This window comes from Oryza glaberrima, chromosome 4 (genome assembly GCF_000147395.1).
Source record: "Oryza glaberrima chromosome 4, OglaRS2, whole genome shotgun sequence".
Taxonomy (NCBI): domain Eukaryota; kingdom Viridiplantae; phylum Streptophyta; class Magnoliopsida; order Poales; family Poaceae; genus Oryza; species Oryza glaberrima.
In genome coordinates, this window is record NC_068329.1 from 30,078,928 (window position 1) to 30,098,661 (window position 19,734).

At 43.5% G+C, this 19,734-nt stretch overlaps 4 protein-coding genes across 4 annotated transcripts; 3 read left to right on the forward strand and 1 right to left on the reverse strand.

Annotated features, from left to right (window-relative positions):
• The first annotated feature begins 2,955 nt into the window (after window positions 1–2,955).
• On the forward strand, window positions 2,956–4,114 carry LOC127771381 (uncharacterized). The gene has a single exon (XM_052297281.1). It carries the CDS (start codon window positions 2,956–2,958, stop codon window positions 3,724–3,726), a length of 771 nt encoding a protein of 256 aa, XP_052153241.1. The 3' UTR covers window positions 3,727–4,114.
• Window positions 4,115–4,299: 185 nt separating this feature from the next.
• On the forward strand, window positions 4,300–7,478 carry LOC127770731 (zinc finger CCCH domain-containing protein 31). The gene is made up of 3 exons (XM_052296544.1): window positions 4,300–4,500; window positions 5,456–5,516; window positions 6,459–7,478. Exons 1-3 carry the CDS (start codon window positions 4,419–4,421, stop codon window positions 7,243–7,245), a joined length of 930 nt encoding a protein of 309 aa, XP_052152504.1. The 5' UTR covers window positions 4,300–4,418; the 3' UTR covers window positions 7,246–7,478.
• A 246-nt stretch (window positions 7,479–7,724) lies between these two features.
• Window positions 7,725–10,706, forward strand: LOC127770730 (probable plastid-lipid-associated protein 13, chloroplastic). Its single transcript, XM_052296543.1, has 7 exons — window positions 7,725–8,041; window positions 8,608–8,729; window positions 8,848–8,931; window positions 9,147–9,243; window positions 9,499–9,715; window positions 9,966–10,018; window positions 10,374–10,706. The coding sequence occupies exons 1-7, from the start codon at window positions 7,820–7,822 to the stop codon at window positions 10,482–10,484; spliced, it is 906 nt and encodes a 301-aa protein (XP_052152503.1). The 5' UTR covers window positions 7,725–7,819; the 3' UTR covers window positions 10,485–10,706.
• Window positions 10,707–11,171: 465 nt separating this feature from the next.
• LOC127770733 (VQ motif-containing protein 17-like) lies at window positions 11,172–11,971 on the reverse strand. Its single transcript, XM_052296545.1, has one exon. It carries the CDS (start codon window positions 11,888–11,890, stop codon window positions 11,426–11,428), a length of 465 nt encoding a protein of 154 aa, XP_052152505.1. The 5' UTR covers window positions 11,891–11,971; the 3' UTR covers window positions 11,172–11,425.
• Between the last annotated feature and the right edge of the window lie 7,763 nt (window positions 11,972–19,734).

Consider the following 19,734-nt stretch of genomic DNA (forward strand, 5'->3'; position numbering starts at 1 on the left):
TTCAAAAACGACATGGAAAGCCAAAATGCGTTTGTGTCAATCCCTGGCACTGCATCTTGGGCGTAGTTTAATCCCTGGTTTTATCGAAGATTTGGCAAATTGTGAGTAGTTAATGATGTTCTGTTGGAGGATTACTTCACCTGTCTCCAAGTTGTTCCAATCTGTCGGGATGAATGCACTGTACGCGAGGTTTATCTGAACTGGACGCACGCGGCTCGCCGAGTAATTTTCTTGTGGCTGCAGAAACAAAAAATGCACATCAGTTGTCAATGCCGCATCCGATTAGTTCGCCGCGCCGCGCGTGAACAGGAGTGAACTCCGGCCACCCACGCACCGGGGCTCCGCTCCGCCGCATATTCCCCTCTCCTAAACCAAAAAAAAAAAAAAACAAATTGGGCCTAACGACAGTTGCTGCTGATTTCAGATGGGCTATATTACTATAGAATTCTGTATGGCCCAAACGGCCTACGCGAATAGTGATGGGCTAGATACTCCGTGTCCCTGCAGGCCCACGGCCCGAGGACTACCTATGTATTTATTACTGACAAATTCCTTCTAAAAATTTCGATAGATGTAACTATAGTATATAGTTATTGTGGAGTTATATTGTAACTTGCATAGGAAACACACTATTTCCGGTAAGCAGACATCGTGGAACTGACTCTCCTCACATATGTGCACTGTGATTTTTTCCTTTCTCGCGTGCACAAATCTTGAAGCAAATCTAACAGTTTAAAATCATGTGAAGGTGCATACAAGTTATAATGTAACTATAGCAGGATAGTAATTTTACAGTCTTTGAGAGGTACTGGAACTGGAAGGTACCAATATTTTTAGTGAAAACTTGGTACCTCATAGTACCAGAGATACTAAATTTACATTAGAAAATATGGTACCTTCTTAATAGCCATAAAATCAATCATAGTAGGATTATACTTTATTTAATTTATATATGTTAATTCTTTAAAAAAATTATCTGACAAATATATAGCAAAATTGGAGCGGATTGCATCCAAGTCCTATTTTTTTCCTCCATTGCATTCTCTCCTTCGCGTAATAGGAAAAATTTTCATAAACACGCAAAATGATTACACATCAATATGGCAATAGGAGAAAAAAAACAATACCATTAACAGCGGCTTTATTGACATTCTAGAAGGAATTATCCTCGCTCATCCCCAGCACCTCGCCGTGCAAGTGGGCACGTCAAACTTACGCACGCGCACGCAGACGCATGCCGCACACAGACACAGGCTGCAGGCTCCAATCCAGCGGCAAGCGAGCGAGCGATCGAGCGCTTTGCATCATCTTATGATCGCATGATCTGCTGATGAGCACATTGATCCGGTACGAGTCCACGTCGTGTATCTCCTGCGATCTCCTCCGGTTACAATCACAACACCAGCCTCTGCGAATGATTGCCATTGCCATTTCCTCAAGTCTTCTTCCTCGCATATCTCCAATTCTCCACGGATGCAACGCGTGGTGTGTCACTGTTCCTTTGCAATTGCAATTTGCAAAGTATCCCAACAACTAGATTCCTACGACGACACAGAACTGGGCCTCACACCATCTCTATCTCCTACTGCTGCTGCAAGGGATGCACACGGCGAATGCATGAGCAGCCAGGTGCATGAATGCATCATCCACACCATCCATGTCAAGTGCGTACACAGTTCATCGCTCCATCTCTCTCTTGTCTGTTATCCAGCTGAACAATTGTAAGTCATGGACAATTATGTGGTGCGCTTTCTCATGGATCACCAACTTGGGAGTCTTGGACGCAACAAAACCGGGAAGAGAATTAGACCGGAGCTCCTGCTGTGTCCTACTGTCCTTCACTGAAACTGACTAGGTTGAGATACCACGCAACATTTACGTGGAGAAGTCTATGGGATTTCTTGATTTGGTTCTGCCACTCCTAAGTGGGAGGACTATCATCTGCAAGGATGACAATTTGATGTACTAATATTTGCTTCGTTTCCAGCTGTTCCCAGCTCGGTTCTGGTAATTAAGTGAGCCAGTACTAATCCATATTGCAGCTAGTCAGTGGCGTGCAGAAAGAATCAAACAACAGATTAAGGTCCATTTTTGTGCCAACAGGTACTGCGATTGTATTTCTGAATTTCTATAGCAGGCTTGCTCACAGAAAGTTGTTCGTCGCTTCTCTTTCCTTTGAGAAGGACATGACTGGAGTAAGTAATTAGGCAGTTAAGTCGTCAGAATAGTAAGAATACACTGAAAAGACCATGACTAGCTATGATACATCCAGTACTCTTTGTTTTCTTCGGATTCTCCAATTGATGATTTGTAACATTCATCCTACTTTGTTGCTGCTTGGAACGCTCCATGCATGTCAGCACTTGTCACTGCTCTGCATGCCTCCAGGGGCAGAGTAATTCAGTTAATTTTGACTTTTTTTCCATCAATCATCAAGATGAATATAATGTATATGACTATCACGTGACAGGCTAACAAACGATGTTCAGGGAATATTTTGACTTGAAGAATTACAACCAACGTACTAATATCTTCGTAAACATTGTGGGGACAAGATTCAGAAACAAAGATGAAATGTCTTCTTCGACGGGCCTAGAGCATAGCAGGCTGGTCCACTTATCGGAAGCATGCTCAGTTACTGACAGGCACCTCCTGAGCCTTGCTGATTTCTGTTCCCTAAACCCCTCAAGCACTGCTGTAATATTGCTCGGATGAAACAGTAACAACCTGCTGAATTATCTGAATCATTGACATTGTTCAGTGCTCCATTTGTCTGTTGCAGAACAAAAGCTTCATGGAGCCAAGGTTTTTTGGCCCCAAAGTCTTGAGACAGGCAAAGCATCCGATGAGACATGCAGTGCATCATTTTTTTACTTTTCTTTTTGACTACAAGTATTCAGTAATCAGAGTTTTACAGAACGAAAACGACGTAAGCTGTAGTCAGAGTTTCAGACTATGCAATGGTATTGTCGCAATTTATTTGAACTATGGTGGTATTTGGATACATGTAAGCTTTATAAGCCCAAGAGCTCACGCCGTCTAGCTCCACCGCATTCACCACCCCGATCCATGGCTCCATTGTTTCACATGGAAGCTCTGCTTCCGAGCTCGATCTCTCCCAAGCTCAATTCCATTCTCCACTCCCACATCTACCCGCAGGTCGGCCATGTCTTCCGTGCCCTCGCCAAGTTCAAGTCGCTGCTCCTCGACGTCGTCCGCAAGAAGAGGGCGCCGACGAGAGGCGGCGGCGGCAAGAAGTACGCCATCGGCTACCGCTCGAGACCGGAGAAGAGCAAGAAGAGGATCGCCAGCTTCATGAAGCTGCTGCGCTTCAACTGGGCCGCCGCCGCCGCCGTCACGCCGGCTCGCGCCAAGGATCTCGAGCTGCACTACCACCCGTACTACTACGACTACGACGACTCGACGTGGAACGTGGTGGTTCCGGCCGACGGCGCGGCGGAGGAGCTGCGCGGCGGCGGCGGCGACGACGGGGAGGACTGCGGGTACCTGTGCTGGCTGGAGGAGGAGACGTCGGCCGATGCATTGCCGGCTGCCGGAGAAGGAGAAGACGGCGGCAACGGCAACGGCGACGGCGACGGCAATGGTGCGGTGAACGAGATCGACAGGCTCGCGGAGAGGTTCATCGCGAGGTGCCATGCCAAGTTCTTGCTGGAGAAGCAGGAGTCGTACCGGAGGTACCAGGAGATGATGGCCAGGAGCATGTGAGTTCCTTTGTCCATGGAGGATTCACTGCACAGCTTGGTTTTGTGAAATAACTCTCTGTAACTTCTGAATTTGATCGACGACATTATGCAAGTACAAATGCAGTGTTAGCAGTGGGCAAGTTCATGTTGCAGCCTGTGCCCTGAATTGAATTTAGAGGGTTGCTTTTCGATCTGGAAGGCATACTTGCGTTAATGGTGGGGGTAATGTAAAACTCGAGTTAGGATAGCCCAAGAATTTCTGTCCCGAAAAGGCAACAATTATCAATCAGATTGTAAGTAGTTTGTTACCATCGCAATTCACAAGCAGTGAATTGTTTTTTTTTTCAAGAAATCAAGCAGTGAAGTGGCAGACAATGAGAAACTACGCAGTGAGGAAATCTCGAACCAAAATTCGATCTACACTGTCCAATACGAATTGTGGCCCAAAGCCCAAGACGTACACGACATGACGAAGACAAAGCTCTCCTCGAGATCCAATAAATATCTGACTCGGTGGAGGCCCAAAGCCCAACTACCCCATATGAACCAGCCGTTCCCCACGTCTCTCCTCTCTCTCGTCGTTAACCCTCTCGATTCCGCGGCTGGTCGCTTCCCCTTCCGCTTCCCTCCGCCAACCACGAGCTAGGGTTTCGATCTCGCCCCCGACCGGCTTCCCCTCCCTTCCCTCCTCCTCCCTCCGCGCGAAGGCTCGCCATGGAGGGAGCCGGCGCCGCCCGCAAGAGATCCCGGCCGGACACGGCCAACGGAGGCGCCGCCGGAGGGAAGCGCTCGAGAGGTACCCTTCTCTCTCTATCGCCTCATTATCCCCTTCTGCATTTGCTTGTGCGTACTAGATTTTTCGATGTCTTCTGTGCGCTATGCTGCTGGATCTGCAAGCCTCGACGCTCTCCTGGTAATTTTAGGGTTTGTTCCGCGAGCATCGAGCGAGTGCGCCGGGCTGATGAGCCCCAGTAATAAGATTAGAATAGTCAATCTTGTGCTCGGACTTACTATGATGAACCGTGATCATGAGTATGCACGTGTTTTCGTCAACAAGGACTTCGTAACCTAGCAGTTTGTGCTGATTCGGATGGTTTGATGGGCTATTTGAGTTTAATTTGTGAGTGAAATTCATTCAAAATACAACAGAACGTTTCTGAGGGGAGTTAGGGAAAGTACCCATGTTAAGTGTGTAGGATTACTCAGATGATTACATAGTCCAGGACAGCCAGTTAGATTGGTGTTTCCCTTCAAGAAGCAAAAGAAAACTGCTTAATAATTTGGAAAGGTAGTTTATAGATAGAACAGGTGAGCCCTTACTGCTTAAAATAAAGTACAAGAAATGGTGTATGGTTTGAGCTGTGGGCCTGTCTGTAGAAACTAAGGACCATAGTGCTAGCGAGGCCCTATTCATATATAGACAAGAAATATGTAGCACTATTGATCGAAACTATCTGCAAAAGCATAGTACCTTGTGGCTCTTATAATCAGAATGGGGCCTGAGGATGCTCCAAATGAGGTTACAAGAAGAAACACCTGGACAAATGATATTTACCATCTGCGAAGCGGTTGAATGTAAATGTGAATGATTTCTGCAGGATAAATCACTGTGAAATATCATCAATATCATATCAAAATTATTGTTTATTCATCACATTCATTGGACACAAATTTTATATGTTTACTTCATTAGAAGATTAACAATGCAACTTCTAACAAGTGAGAAGATGTAACAAAATTTTATGCAACAGAAACGGAGTCATTTCAAACTGGTCTATCAAGCAAATCGAAGCCTTGCACCAAGTTTTTCAGGTTACAATCTTAACCTATCCAAGATAACATCAGAATAGTAGCTTCTAATATTCACTATTTATTACAGTTACGAATTAATTTACCCTTGCAAGTTTTTTTTTATTCAGAAGCTGTACGTCTAACACTAGACATATTGGTCCCCCCTTTTCTAAGATAGTGTATAGATGCATGGGTGCCTTAAATTCAGTTTTTTGCTGATTGAATCGTATTTTCAGTAGATCTTGCTTGCCTATTAAATGTCCAATGACTTATGGATTATTAGATATAATTTCTAACATGATAAAATGGTTATTATTCTGAGTTATGTTTCTGCATATTGAAAACGGTTATTATTATCATCTGCTCCCAGAACAGCCCCTGGGGAAGTTTGATGTGTAGACCTTGAATGGAATGGAATCCTTGTTTTAATTAAACATCAACAAGCCTTACAAACGTGATGGCCATTGCCACTGACATGGAGTCTTTTAGGCGATGACTCCCATTTCCAAATGCACTTGTATTTATAAAAATTGCACAGGACAAGCATTGAAATTGATCGTCTTAGTATAAGTTTAAACTAAACTTGTTATGCAGTTATGCTGTTTCCAGGTTTAGCTTATGTATCTATAAGAAAGCTATGCTGCTGCTTATTGGTGAAATACTAAATCTGTGATATAATGGAATGTTGAATTTAAGTTACAGATTCTAACCAACCTACTGTCCTATGCTTCCACATGCACTATTTTGTGTCTCAATACAGTTCCACGATTGATTGATTGATTTGGTTCTCTCTGATTTTTATTTTACTTTTTAGGAAGTTTGTTGGCACTAGTCAATGTCTGACTTTCTATGTAATTATGTATCTCAAGATGCTTTGTGTTTATGCAACTTGGACTGAAGCTACACTGTAATTTTGTCTTTTGGAATGTAGAAGATTAACATGTTATGTTTTGATTTATGCAGCACTATCGGATGCCCTTTTGGCGAGGGTTGTCATTTCTCGCACTTTGTCCCTGGTGGGTATCAAGCAGTAGCAAAAACACTCAATCTAGGCAACCCAGCTGTGCCTGCACCGGCAAGAGCTCCTATGGATCATGCTGCTGGTGGTAATTCTCATCCAGCTTCTTCTGGCAAGACACGCATGTGCACCAAGTATAACACTGCAGAAGGCTGCAAATTTGGTGACAAGTGCCATTTCGCCCATGGTGAGAGGGAACTTGGCAAGCCAGCTTACATGTCCCATGAGAGTGCCATGGCTCCTCCTATGGGTGGTCGATATGGAGGCCGACCTGAACCACCTCCACCAGCCGCTATGGGTCCTCCAGCAGGAAACTTTGGTGCATCTGCTACTGCCAAGATCAGCGTTGATGCCTCGCTTGCTGGTGGCATAATTGGGAAGGGTGGAGTCAACACGAAGCAGATATGCCGAGTAACTGGGGTCAAGCTCTCAATACGTGACCATGAATCAGATCCAAACCTGAAGAACATTGAGCTCGAAGGCAATTTCGACCAGATAAAGCAGGCAAGCAACATGGTGGGTGAGCTCATTGCAACAATCAGCGCGAGCACACCAGCCAAGAAACCTGCTGGTTCAGCAGCAGGAGCAGCACCAGCAGGCCGAGGTGGCCCCGGGGGCAGGAGCAACTACAAGACCAAGCTGTGCGAGAACTTCGTGAAGGGAACCTGCACGTTCGGCGACCGATGCCACTTCGCTCATGGCGAGAACGAGCAGCGGAAGGGCGCTGCTTGAGAGCCGAAACGCATCTTGGGCGCGGCGCACTAATTCTCCATTGCCTTTTGTGACTATATATATCTCTGCATCTTTAGGTGATTAGCCTGTTGTATTGCGATTTTATATATGGATTGTTACGTTTTCGGTTCAGCTTTTGATAGATGTCTAAGAAGCAAATAACTTAGTCTTTCTGGGGTGTATGCCAGTGTAGAGCTCCCTCTTTCAGTATCTTCACCCTCACTTTATTCATCTATAGTAGTTTCATCAGTTGAGGACAGTGGAGTTCATTTTGCCCAAAACTGAGACCCTTGAACAACTTGTTGGATGATGCTACGCTTCTCTGAACCTGTGCCAAAAGATAAACTAGCACGATTGAATATGCGTACTAGTATGACTTGGAAGTAGCCAAAAAAATATTCAGGAATCCTGCGAGTTTGAGGAAATCGGGAATAAAATGTCAGCCCCATATTTGATTTTTCCGCTATTTTCTCCCACGGTTTCCACGTCGCGTGTGCATCTGCAACTCATCTCGGCACCACCACGCCGCTCTTCTCCTCTCTCTCTCTCTCTCTCTCTCTCACTCAGGTCCCGCATGGCCGCCGCCGCCGCCGCGGCGCTCATCACCGCCGCCTCCACTCCTTTCCCGCTGGTCTCCTTCCGCAGCCGGCGGGATGGCCACCTGAGCCTTTCGCCTCCTCGCCGCCCCGGCGCCGGGCGCTGCAGGGCCTCGGCGCCGACGTTCCAGGGGGGACCCGCCGCCAGCTACGCCCGCGAGATGGAGCGCCTCTCCGCCAAGGAGTCCCTCCTCCTCGCCGTGAGCTCCTCTCTACCCTCGTCTTCTACTTGGGAATCCGCTAGTTCTGACCTACCCTTGCTCGTACTACCTGGTACACGCAGGAGTATCAATTCCATTTTCCTAGCAAGTGCCATTTCAACTAGCAACATGATTGATTAGTGTGTACACGGAACAAGTATTGATCCATGCATTTACTTATCTCATTCCACTGCCGTGTCTAATTGGAGATGTTTGTAATTCCACAACTTGCTAATTTGCCATCATGCCTTCAGCGTTCAAGCGTCTTTGGAGAAGTGCCAACAAGAAAATAGCGTATAAGTACCAACAAGTACTTATGAAAAAATAAAAAAAAACACTTACTAATGAAAACCTCGATTCCACAGACCCACCAATGAGTATATGTATTGAATTGTGCATTCTCAACATTCTAAAGATGAATTGTGCATTCTCGAGTTATCTAAGAAGAGCTGTGCATTCCCATCTTTTCAGAAGAGTTGTGCAATATCAGTTTGTATCAATATTATAGCCAATTGTGAGCTTCATGTTAATTTCTGAACTAGGATATGTAAAATTGCAAATTTCAGTTCAGAGATGCTGGAGGGTTTGAATCCTTGGTTAGTGGAAAGACTACAGGGATGCAGAAGATTGATGTCAATGAGCGGATTGTTGGGCTCGAGCGTCTAAACCCCACTCCACGGCCCACAACGTAAGTGTCCAGCTCAGAAAATTTATCATGTTCTGCAGATCATTTGTAGTTTGATGACCATGCTTTTGGTTGCATGTCTCCAGGAGAACTTCCATAATTTGTCTGTTTCACTTCACAGATCTCCCTTTCTGGAAGGTCGATGGAACTTTGAATGGTTTGGTGACAGCAGTCCTGGAGCACTTGCAGCCCGTCTTCTGTTTGAGTATGTCCTATTGCTGGATGCAATTGATATTTGCAAATTGAAATTTACATAATGTTCTGAAATTAAGTTGCCAGTTACTTATTTTTCTGATTATGAGTTATGTATTATGTATAAAATTGTCTTATGTTATGATGATCAAAATGCATAATTCCATGATGATCTTCCTCTTAATAACATAAAAATCTAACTACATAACAAATATCATCTATCTGTAGGAGGTCACCTACAACTGTTGCACACTTTACAGGACTTGATGTCCTGATCAAGGATGGATACTCCAAAATTTCTTCCAACGTGAAGTTCTTAAATACGGTAATTTCAAAAGATGAAGCAGTTTAAATTTAACAATTACACATTTTACAGGACTTACCATAATTTATCAACATGCAGGATTGATATTTTGCACAGACTCTTCTTGTTGCATTTATTTGTAGTAGATTACATGGAATATCTTCAATAATCTTGCAAGATTAATTGATAACTGGGATTTGTATGTTTCTGTTTTTGGCAAACTCTTTTGTCACACTCATGTTGTCACAATTAACTAGCAGCCTTTGATGTATGCAGGTGCAAAGCAAGTTCCTGCTGACTACTCAGTTGTCTGTGGAGGGTCCTATTAGGATGAAAGAGGAATATGTCGAGGGCCTAATAGAGATCCCTAGGATCAGAGAAGAAACACTGCCTGATCAACTAAAGGGTTTCTTTGGACAAACTGCAGGTGCTCTGCAACAACTCCCTGCCCCCATAAGGGACGCTGTTTCAGAGGGGATTAAATTGCCACTTAGTAAGGAGTACACTTCTCATTTCCATCTGCAGTATTTCGCTTATGCTAAAAGAGTTATAACTTTACCTTTAGTTTATATTTTTTTCTCATTTAAGTTTGACACAGCTTGCCATATTTTCTTAGCTGAAGCTCGGTATAAACAACGGTTTGATATTTTTTGTTCTGGTCATGCTGGCATTGGTCAACGTGATAACTGCGGAAAACACTTGGATTAGTTACTTAGAGTTGATGCCTTGTTTTCTTATGGCAGATGGGATGTTCCAGCGCCTATTCATGATTTCTTACTTGGATGAGGAAATACTGGTACGTTTCTATGCACACATCCGGTGAAGACCGCAATCATATTGTATGACATTTAGTTTGTACTAGTGTGCATTCAGAGTCAAACAAAATATGATCCTTATCCCTTTGATCTAAAACCCAATTTACACTTAATTAGTAGGCTGCCTTAGCTCTCATGTACACAAAAGTGTGAAATCAATTATATAATCCACACTGTATCATATATCCTGCACGTTTACAAGTCTGGTTTGAATGAATCCTTTAATATAGGTAGTATAATCATGTCTCCTGAGCATACAATGGATGGTTTTAAGTCTTAACTGTTTCAGCTAATGTTAATGATAACTCATCGTCTTCACAATATCTTCTCTTGCAGATTATCAGAGATGCATCTGGAGCACCTGATGTCCTAACAAGATTGGAAGGGCCACAGCCAAATTCAATTGATGGCACATCAGACGCAGTGCTGTCAGAATATGAAAGCTAGTGTTAATTGGGTGCACTAATTAGAACGTCGTGATTAGTTTTTTGTTCTTCTGTTCAGCCACTTTTCACGCTTGCACATACATAATAACTGTAGTGCGTAACAGCATCCACTTGAATGGATTAACTTACCTCCTTTCTTGTGAGCAGAGTACATACTGATACTGCTCTTCAGGATTTGTTATGGCTGTCAGCTCATGGAATAAGATGAATATCTCGACATAAACATTGGACTGGCAAACCACTTTGAGCAGGCCTCCTCCCAGATATGAACAGGCAAACAAATCTGTCTCTGATTTCCAATAGCACAAACTAAAGCCTGCTCTGCTCGTATCAGCAGTTGCAGGCTTGCAGCATCAGTGGGGTCTACAGCAACCACTCCACACGTCAATGACGCAAACATTTGAAACAGCCAACTGTTAATGAGATCGATTTACAAGCATAGAGGGTTCTTTCTTTTTAGTCAAGGGCAATGTTCTACAGAGATCACTGGGTAATTCTCCAAGAAATGATGTTTACTTTCTAATAATGAGAAACCATTAGGCTTCTCCCCATTGCATTGCAGGTCCTAATTTTGGTTCTATGCACGACAGGTTAGCCCCAGACACTTTATCAGAAAAATTCTGCCGTGTCAGACAAAAGCTGGAAGCTACTAAAACCCATCTAAATAAACGAAGAAATGGGTGTTTCTATTCCATTTTCACTCTATCAGTTATGTAGTGTATTTCAAAGAGTCTTCAAAAGACAAAAATGCAAAGAAACTGAGGAAGATAATATTTGACGCTTCATCAACGCAAACAAGGAAAATAGGAGATCTCCATTATATATTAATCAAATCTAAAATCATGTCAGGAAAGGCGAAATCATCTAAACGCGAGGGATCCGGATCAATGATCTGGAGAATTCAAGGCTATGAACTCCAATGCATGGATCACCTGATCGGATTCATGAGAAACCAACAGCATCCATGTCGATGCAAGAGCCACTCTGTAGCCACTGTAAGAACATGTCGTTCCTGTCGTCTTCCCCGAGCGCGTGCAGTAATCCTCCCGACGCCTCCGCCTCCGCCTCCGCCACGGCCTCCTCCACCTTTATTTCCGCCTTGATCGTCGCCGCCGCCGCCGCCGCCGCCGCACCGGCGCCGTCGGCGACAAAGCCACCCTCGTCGCCAGCGGTGTCGCACGGGTCCGGCTGCGACGACGCCGCGGCGGGCCCGTCGGCGGCCGGCTTCCCGGTGAGCCGCTGGACGAGGTCGCGGAAGTGCCTCGCGTCCGTCTTGATGACCTCCGGCGCCAGGACGTGCACGATCTTGATCTTCCTCGGCGGCGCCTTCGCGATGGCGTGGGAGAGCTTGTGCGTCGCCGACGACGACGAGGCGCGGGACTGGGACTTCATGGCGTGGTGCTTCATGCCGAGGGGAGTGGCGTCTCAGCGGCTCGCCTCTGGAGAGAGATGCAAGAAGGCAGAAACGGAAATGGCGGTCGGTGCTTGTGACAGACGAGAGGTGGCAGAGCCAGAGCACATGCCGAAAGGGTTTGGCTTATATAGGCAACCCTTGTGGATTTTTAGCCGTTGGATGAGGTGAGCCTGCGATCCAATGGTCCATATATAAAAAGTTTTTTATATATATTTCGGTGGTACAAAGATAAGCATGATTTTAATTGGTATGGTTTCAAAAGAGGAGTTCAGAATATTTTTTCCAAGGAACAGCTCATCTGATTTTCAATTTTTGAATGACATGATAGAGGGATTTTCATACCTAGAGTTTCACCTAAACGAGTATGGTGGCCCACGTAGATTGCGCGGCTAGCATCATTATATTTTTTCTCTCTCATATAATAGCGTATATGTTTTCTCAATTTATTATTAAAATATATTAAAATGACAACATAATTTTAAATTTTGTCCTAACTTTATGAAACTACTAATGTGTAATATTTATATTTTATATACGTGTTAGTTATTAATTATTTTTAATATCAAATTTTAGTTATTTCTAAATTATATTCATATATGGACTCTGACTCGGCTTTCAATACTTATTATTTTTTAATTCCAAATTTCATTATCTGTAAATTGTATTTCTATATAGACTATATAGAATCTTCTTCCAATATTATTTATTTTTAATTCTGAATTTTTATTATTTTTAATTGTATTTCTATTTGCACTCTAAACTCATCTTTTAATATTCTTTAATTTTTAATTTCGAATTTTAGTTACTTCTAAATTGTATTCCTATATTGACTTTTGACTCTTCTTCTCATGTTTTTTTTTATTTTTAATTTTAGTTATTTGTAAATTGCATTTTTATACGGACTCTAAACTCTACTTTAAATTTTGTTATGTTTATGTTTATTTCGAATTTTAGTTTATTTTAAATTCCTATATAGACTCTATACTCTAGTTCTAATATTCCTTATTTTTAATTTCGAATTTCTATTATTTCTTAATTATATTTCTATATGGACTCTATACTCTTCTTATAATATTCTTTATTTTTTAATTTCTAATTTCAGTTATTTCTAAATTGTATTTCTATATGGAGTCTGTCAGGGTTACGGGTTAGGTATACCCCTTACCCTTTGATATGCGCCACATATCGACATGGCATACCCGCGCATACACGGACATTATCTGCATATACTAAGGAAATCTTCCACAGTATTTAAGTCCTACTCGGACAAGACAGGGTCATCGGTATATCGTGTAGTGTCCGATGTCTCCGAGTTCTACTTGGAGACCACTTGATCTGCGATATAAAAGGGACCCCCTGGGAGGACCTAAGGCATCGAATCTCATAGCCAACACAACCTCCACAGCCTACAAAGTCGGAGCTTGCAAGAGCCACATTGCCGGGGATCTAGTCGAATCAACTCGATTACGATCCCGCAGGTTTCATCGAGTTCCATTATTCCCTTTGTAATCTGTGGTTTTCCATCATATAATCCCATATCAACTGGATTAGGGCTATTACCTATCAAGGGGCCTGAACCAGTATAATCTTTGTCTTTTGTTGCTTGATGTCGTACTACGTAGATCCTTGCACCAACGTACCCCAATACCCTCTATATCCGGTCTACGGGTATCGCTCGTCGACAGAATCTAGTTTCCTCTTCCAATATTCCTTATTTTTTAATTCCGAATTTCAACTATTTCTAAATTGTATTTCTATACATGGACTCTGTTTTTCTTTTTCTTCGATTAATATTAGAATTTCTAGTCCGTGAGAGCAAACGTGGAGGTTTTTTTTCTATTCCTCTAATAAGTTAATAGATAGTTATTGAAAAATTTTAGAAAATGTTGACAAGATAAATTAACATGGACATACCGCTCCACAAACATACATATTAAAACTCAACACCTACAAGTTATAAAAAAATACAAGTTAAGGCCTTATTCGTTTTGAAGGATTCCTAAAGGAAATCTCAATTCCTTTGGAATAAACACTGTTCATGTATTCGGTTTGTAGGATTCAAAGGAAAATTTTCCATAGGAACACTATGCCAATCCTCCAAAAATCCTCCAAAATATACTAATTCCATAGGAATGAAAACATCCACTCCAACCTCTTTTGTTTAGCTCAGTGTAGGAAAAATTCATGTGTTCCAATCCATTGTTTTGCACGTGCATTCCTACACTATTCCTATGTTTTTTCTATTCCTGTGATTTGAAAATCCTGTGAACCGAATAGGCCCTAAACTTAAACTTATACGTACCATCATAGTCATATTTGATATTTTTTGTAGATGAATTTTGCTACAGGACATTGCAACTTCACGGTTTTACTTGTATGACACTGCGTGAAGTGACTTTTGGGGGAAGACACACTCAAAAGTTGGATATTTGCTGGTGGACACCGCGCTTATTAAAACAATAATTTCTGGTTGAACAGAGAAAAAAATCACGTGAAATATCAAAAATGCCCTTTGGTCCACATGTCAGCTTTCCCATCTCTCTTTCCGGTTTGGGATCATGCAGGAGTCGATCTTGCAGGCGGCGCGCGGAGGTGTGGTGCTCGGCGCGGCATTCTTCGGAGCTCGTGGAGGAGTTTGCGGCGGCAGTGGCGATTCCATGTGGAGGAATCGACGCCGGACTTTGATGATGGCGGCATCCGGTGGAGGAGTCGACACTGAGGGCTCCGGAGGCGACAACGTTCCCAGGCGATTCCTGAGGTTGGCGGCGTGGTGACATCTTTGCAGCGACATAGAGCCGGTTGTGCGCGCGAGGTCACCCGCCACAGCCACAGCCGGTATCATCAACAACAACGCAGGTGGATCGAGGCAATGGTGACTTGGGAAGGGCCGCCAGTGACACAGTACTACGCCACCTCCATCTTCGCCGCGCGCGCTCCGCCCACTGGTTGCCCGCCGCTCGCGGGTCCTATGGCTCGCCGGAGAAGAGAGAAAGGAGACAGAGGTAAGGAAGAAGACAAGAGAGGAAGAGGAGCAATTTGGTCACACCGTGTAAAAATGTGGGTCCCCTCTCGCCTTGTCAGTACAAATACTAATTTAGTGGATGCAGTGTCCTGTTGCAAATAACTATATTTACATAGTGTATTCCCCAAAAATTATTTCGTGCGGTGTACTATAGTTAAAACCATGAAGTCGAGATATCCTGTAGCAAAATTTATCTTTTTTTATAACTTCTATAAGTCGAATTTAAACTTGTATGTTTATTGAGTAATATTTTTCATATAATCTATTTTATCATTTTTATTTTAAAGTGATATTCCCTACTAGGACATCTTTACTTCTATGATTGATTCTACATCTTGCATTGTGTCATTGTGTGATGTGTATAAATATATATTTATATGTTAACAATCTCTTTTCCAAAAAAAAAAATATCTATGTACACGCGCATGTATAGATGATCCATCTCTTTGTTTCCGTCACTAATTTCCTCGTAATATATTTCGCACAATTATGATCCGGCGCGCCGCGTGAGAGGGGAGCAGGTGAGGGCGCCGGCCGAGGCTAATTGGCTCGAACAGTACCCGCGTACGGCGTACCACGGTGACGCAAGCCGCCCGCTGAGCCATGGCGACGCCCCACCTGCAGACCTGCAGACGCTTTTGGTGTGAGCGATCAGCTGGAGACCTGGAGTGCAGCAGCCGCGATGCAACCTGCCGCGCTTGGCGCCGATCCGAAGGCGACCGTGGGCGAGCGAGCGGAGACGGGTCGTGGTGACGCCCGCGCGCTCGTGCGCGCTTGGACGGAGAGGAGACGAGAAAAGCAATCCGCTCACGCTCGTGTGGGCTAGCTATGCATGCTATACTGCCCTGCCCTGCGGGCAGTGCGGCTAGCACGACGTGAGGGCGTGAGGCGGTGGTTGGTTGCAGACTTGCAGTCCTCTGCGGCCCAAAACTCGTGTTCTCTCGGGGTATCCGATCATGTACACCACACAGCTAGCGAGCAATACTACACTAGACAAGCTGGTGAATCTTCTCAGGATAATGCAGAATCATTTCGTTTGGAGGAGGGACTAATCTCAGCACCCGATCAATCACAGAGCCTCGATCAAGCGGAAGTGGGTTTTCGTCCCTCGAGGTGACATCTATAGATGGCCAAATGGGCCGCCCGGCACGGCCCAGCCCAAGCACGGCCGTGCCTGGGCCAAGGCTTGTCGGGCTGGCACGGCCCGACCGACACACCGGGCCGTGTCGTGCCAGCCCACGGGCGGCATCCACGGCCCAAACACGGCCCAATACTACTCGGGCCGTGCCGGGTCGGCCCGAAGGCACGATGGCCCATCGTGCTTCCTCACAGAAAAAGTATATTTTTGGTCCCTCAACTCTGTGGGCTGTGTTTAAATGGCTGGAAAATAAGTCTATTTTGTATACCTCTTATCTTGGGCTTTGCCTTATATGATTATTTAAGTCTATTTTAAATTCCTATATTTTTTTATTTGACCGGGCCGTGCTGTGCCGGCCTAGCGTGCCGAAGGTGCGGCCCAAGCACGGCCTATCTGTTGGGCCGTGCCGTGCTTGGGCCGGGCCAAACAGCCATGCTTTGGGCCAGGCCGTGGGCCACGGACCATATGGCCATCTACAGTGACATCATCTCGTTTTATGCATATCGTTTAAAAGGTTTTATAAAAAAAATTAAAAAAAATCGTCAAGATAGATCAATATATGATATATCTTTTTACAAACATGCGATCTAAAATTCGACTTATACAATTTTTAAAAAAACAAATTTGACCGTAAATAACTCATTCTATGCATAGTAAAATTTGTTATTTTTGTTTCTAATTGTATAAGTTGAATTTGAATTTGCATATTTGTGAAGTGACATATCACATATTGATCTATCCTACAATTTTTTTTAAAAAAATTGATAACTCTATAAGTGATATGCAAAAATGAGAGAATATCCCTTTTAAGGGATGAATTGGGTTTTCCCGATCAAGCCGAGAACACAGTACCTCACGAAAAGCCCCGGGGCGCACTAGGACAGCAGGACTCTACACATGCGTCATGCATGGTCGGGAATACGTATAATGGAGGATCAGGACATCCACGGCAACGACCACCGGAGAGCGGATATATTTCGCACAATTACCCGGCGTGCAGTGCCACGTGAGAGCGGAGCAGGTGACGCCGGCCGGGGCTAGTTGGCTCGAGCAGCAACGGTGACGCAAAGCCGCCCGCGGGCGGCGGGGCCATTGCAACGCCACCACATAGACGCGACAATTTTGGTGTGAGTGAGCTGCAGACATGTGTGCAGTGCAGTGCAAGCAGCCGAGGTGCAACCTGCCGTGCTTGACGCCGATCCGAGTCGTCTCGTCCGAGAGCGCGCACACTCGCGGAGACCGTGAGCGACCGAGACGAGTCGCGGTGACGCCCGCGCGCTCGTGTATGATGGAGAGGAGAGAACTTATCATACACTTTTGTGACTTGCGGGGCGCGTCTCACCGCGGAAGTGTTTTTATTCATGAAGGCCCTATTTAGTATCCCAAACTTCTCCCGTACTCCTAACTTTCTATCACATCTAAAACTTTCCTACTCACATAAACTTCTAACTTTTTTTTCAAACTATCAAATTTTTCTAAACTTCTCCCCAATTTCAATAACTAAATACAACTGAAGTGTTTTTCCCAATTTTGTCATCTCTGGAACTTGATCCAGAATTGTGTTCTCTATACTTTTCTTTCCACTGCATGTCTGCTACTCTGTCAATGTATCAGCATCTTCGCCCCAGATGGGTAGGGAGTAGGACTGCTTTAGGACGGAGGCAGATATGTGCGAGGAGTCCAAAGTTCAGGGGTGTTTGAACTTTAGGACTTATGTTTTTAAGAGAGTGGCTAAAGTTTAGCCCCTCTCTCCCAAACACTCCTGATATGTACGACGAGTCCGAAGTTATGTCTTATGTGTGGGGGCTTACGCGTTATGTTGAGCTCGTTTGAAGGAGATGGATACAAATCTCCTGTGCATGAAAAACGAAATGGCCCATTAACATATAATTAATTAAGTAGTAACTATTATTTTAAAAAATAGATCAATATAATTTTTAAATTAGATCAATATAATTTTTAAATTAACTTTCGTACATAAATTTTTTGTAAAAAAAACGTACTGTTTAACCATTCGAAAAACGTACATGCGGATCACGAGAGAGACGGGTTAGAAACACACACTGCCGAACACAACCATGGGATTTTAATCTAAACATGTATGCCTAGTAGTACGTAAAAATATATGCTGCGCATAACTTGTACACGGGCATTTATGACTAGTAGTATGTATGCGTGCAAGTATGCTAGTAGATATAGGTAGTGTTCTTTTCTTCTAAAGATAAAGATAAAGATAAAAATAAAGTGTTTTACGCAAAACGATACGGTATTAACGTATGATTAAATGAGTTTTATTTATTATAAACTTGAAAAATAGATTAATATGATATTTTAGAGCAATTTTCATATAGAAAGTTTTCGCATGAAACACACTGTTTAGCAGTTTCAAAAGCGTGGCAAAAATATCTAAAATTTTATCCACTCTTTGTATTGGAAACGAACCGGACCATAACTTGCATGCACACAATGTGATTTTGTTTTAATCTAAACATATATGACTACTTCACCCATTGTAACGCACGGGTATTTATGCTAGTAGGAGTAAAAAGAGTAATAAAAGGGTTTTATATGGTCTTATGATCGAACTGGTGGTGCGGCCAGTCGTTCCTAATCCGGTCCAATAACATATAGGCTTAAATTAAGATCGTTTCTTATATGGATATATATCCAACATGGAGTGTATATATATTCGATCTACTCTCCAAGACAACGTACACTTTCGAAACAGGACGACTCGACGACAGCGGAACAGTGCAAGCCCTCCTAAATCCATCCATCAACCTGCCCGAGTGCTGGTATATAGAGAGCTGATCTTTCCACGCTATAGTCGTTGTTAGAGATATACTCTCATAGGAGTAGATTAATTTGGTCTCCCATATGTTCTTTTATACATGATATACTACAGTCCTCTGATATATATATCCAGGTGAAGCAATTATTAGGGATTGCGATATATCATGGAGAACAACCGAAGCTGCAGGTACGTATGTGTGTGCGTGTTAAAATCTGTCACGTGGATTTTCTAAAGCTATATATATAGAGAGACTTATATTAGTGTGCTTATATACTCCAACCTAGCTTATTGATCCATGGTCGCAGGAAAACACAAAAGAAAGATAGAGCCAACTTCTTTATGAAAACAACGGTTATCAACGATGCCGCTACTCGTAGGAGATCAATAAAGAAAAATAAATTCTTCGTGGGAACAAAAATATTGACCTTTTGCCGCCGTGATGAGTATGGTATTACCGACATGCCTAGGCAAGTTATGATCAAACAAACATATTTGTTCCGTGAACTGAAGCTACGCTTTGCTGGAAGAAGAATTGATAATGAGATGAAAATCTTACATGAACAAGGGATGTACGATTGGGAAGAATATAATGAACATAAAACAAATATCGAAGTGTCGATTGCTGCTATTCGAAATGCTTTGAAGAAGTATCGGGAACGGCGGATTAAAGCCAGGGTTTTTTATCTAGTTCCCCACCTTACTGAAATTTCATACTTTGTGCGTAGCCATTTGAAAACTATGCCACGAGAAGAAGCCCTAAAGAAGATCATGCTTGATCGTCAGAGGAGTGAAGCTTGTGAGCGTGCAAAGATGGAAAGTATTTCTTCATCCAAGAAGTACATTGGAACGCATACAACCACCCATACGGCGTTAGTCTATCTCG

Excerpts from the sequence above, each read along its gene's own strand:
- LOC127771381 (XM_052297281.1), top strand. The coding sequence starts at position 2,956 with ATGCAATGGTATTGTCGCAATTTATTTGAACTATGGTGGTATTTGGAT.
- LOC127770731 (XM_052296544.1), top strand. The coding sequence starts at position 4,419 with ATGGAGGGAGCCGGCGCCGCCCGCAAGAGATCCCGGCCGGACACGGCC. Across the intron at positions 4,501-5,455 it reads CGGAGGGAAGCGCTCGAGAG|AAACGGAGTCATTTCAAACT; the intron begins GTACCCTTCTCT and ends TTTATGCAACAG. Across the intron at positions 5,517-6,458 it reads CCTTGCACCAAGTTTTTCAG|CACTATCGGATGCCCTTTTG; the intron begins GTTACAATCTTA and ends TGATTTATGCAG.
- LOC127770730 (XM_052296543.1), top strand. The coding sequence starts at position 7,820 with ATGGCCGCCGCCGCCGCCGCGGCGCTCATCACCGCCGCCTCCACTCCT. Across the intron at positions 8,932-9,146 it reads GCAGCCCGTCTTCTGTTTGA|GAGGTCACCTACAACTGTTG; the intron begins GTATGTCCTATT and ends ATCTATCTGTAG. Across the intron at positions 9,244-9,498 it reads ACGTGAAGTTCTTAAATACG|GTGCAAAGCAAGTTCCTGCT; the intron begins GTAATTTCAAAA and ends TGATGTATGCAG.
- LOC127770733 (XM_052296545.1), bottom strand. The coding sequence starts at position 11,890 with ATGAAGCACCACGCCATGAAGTCCCAGTCCCGCGCCTCGTCGTCGTCG.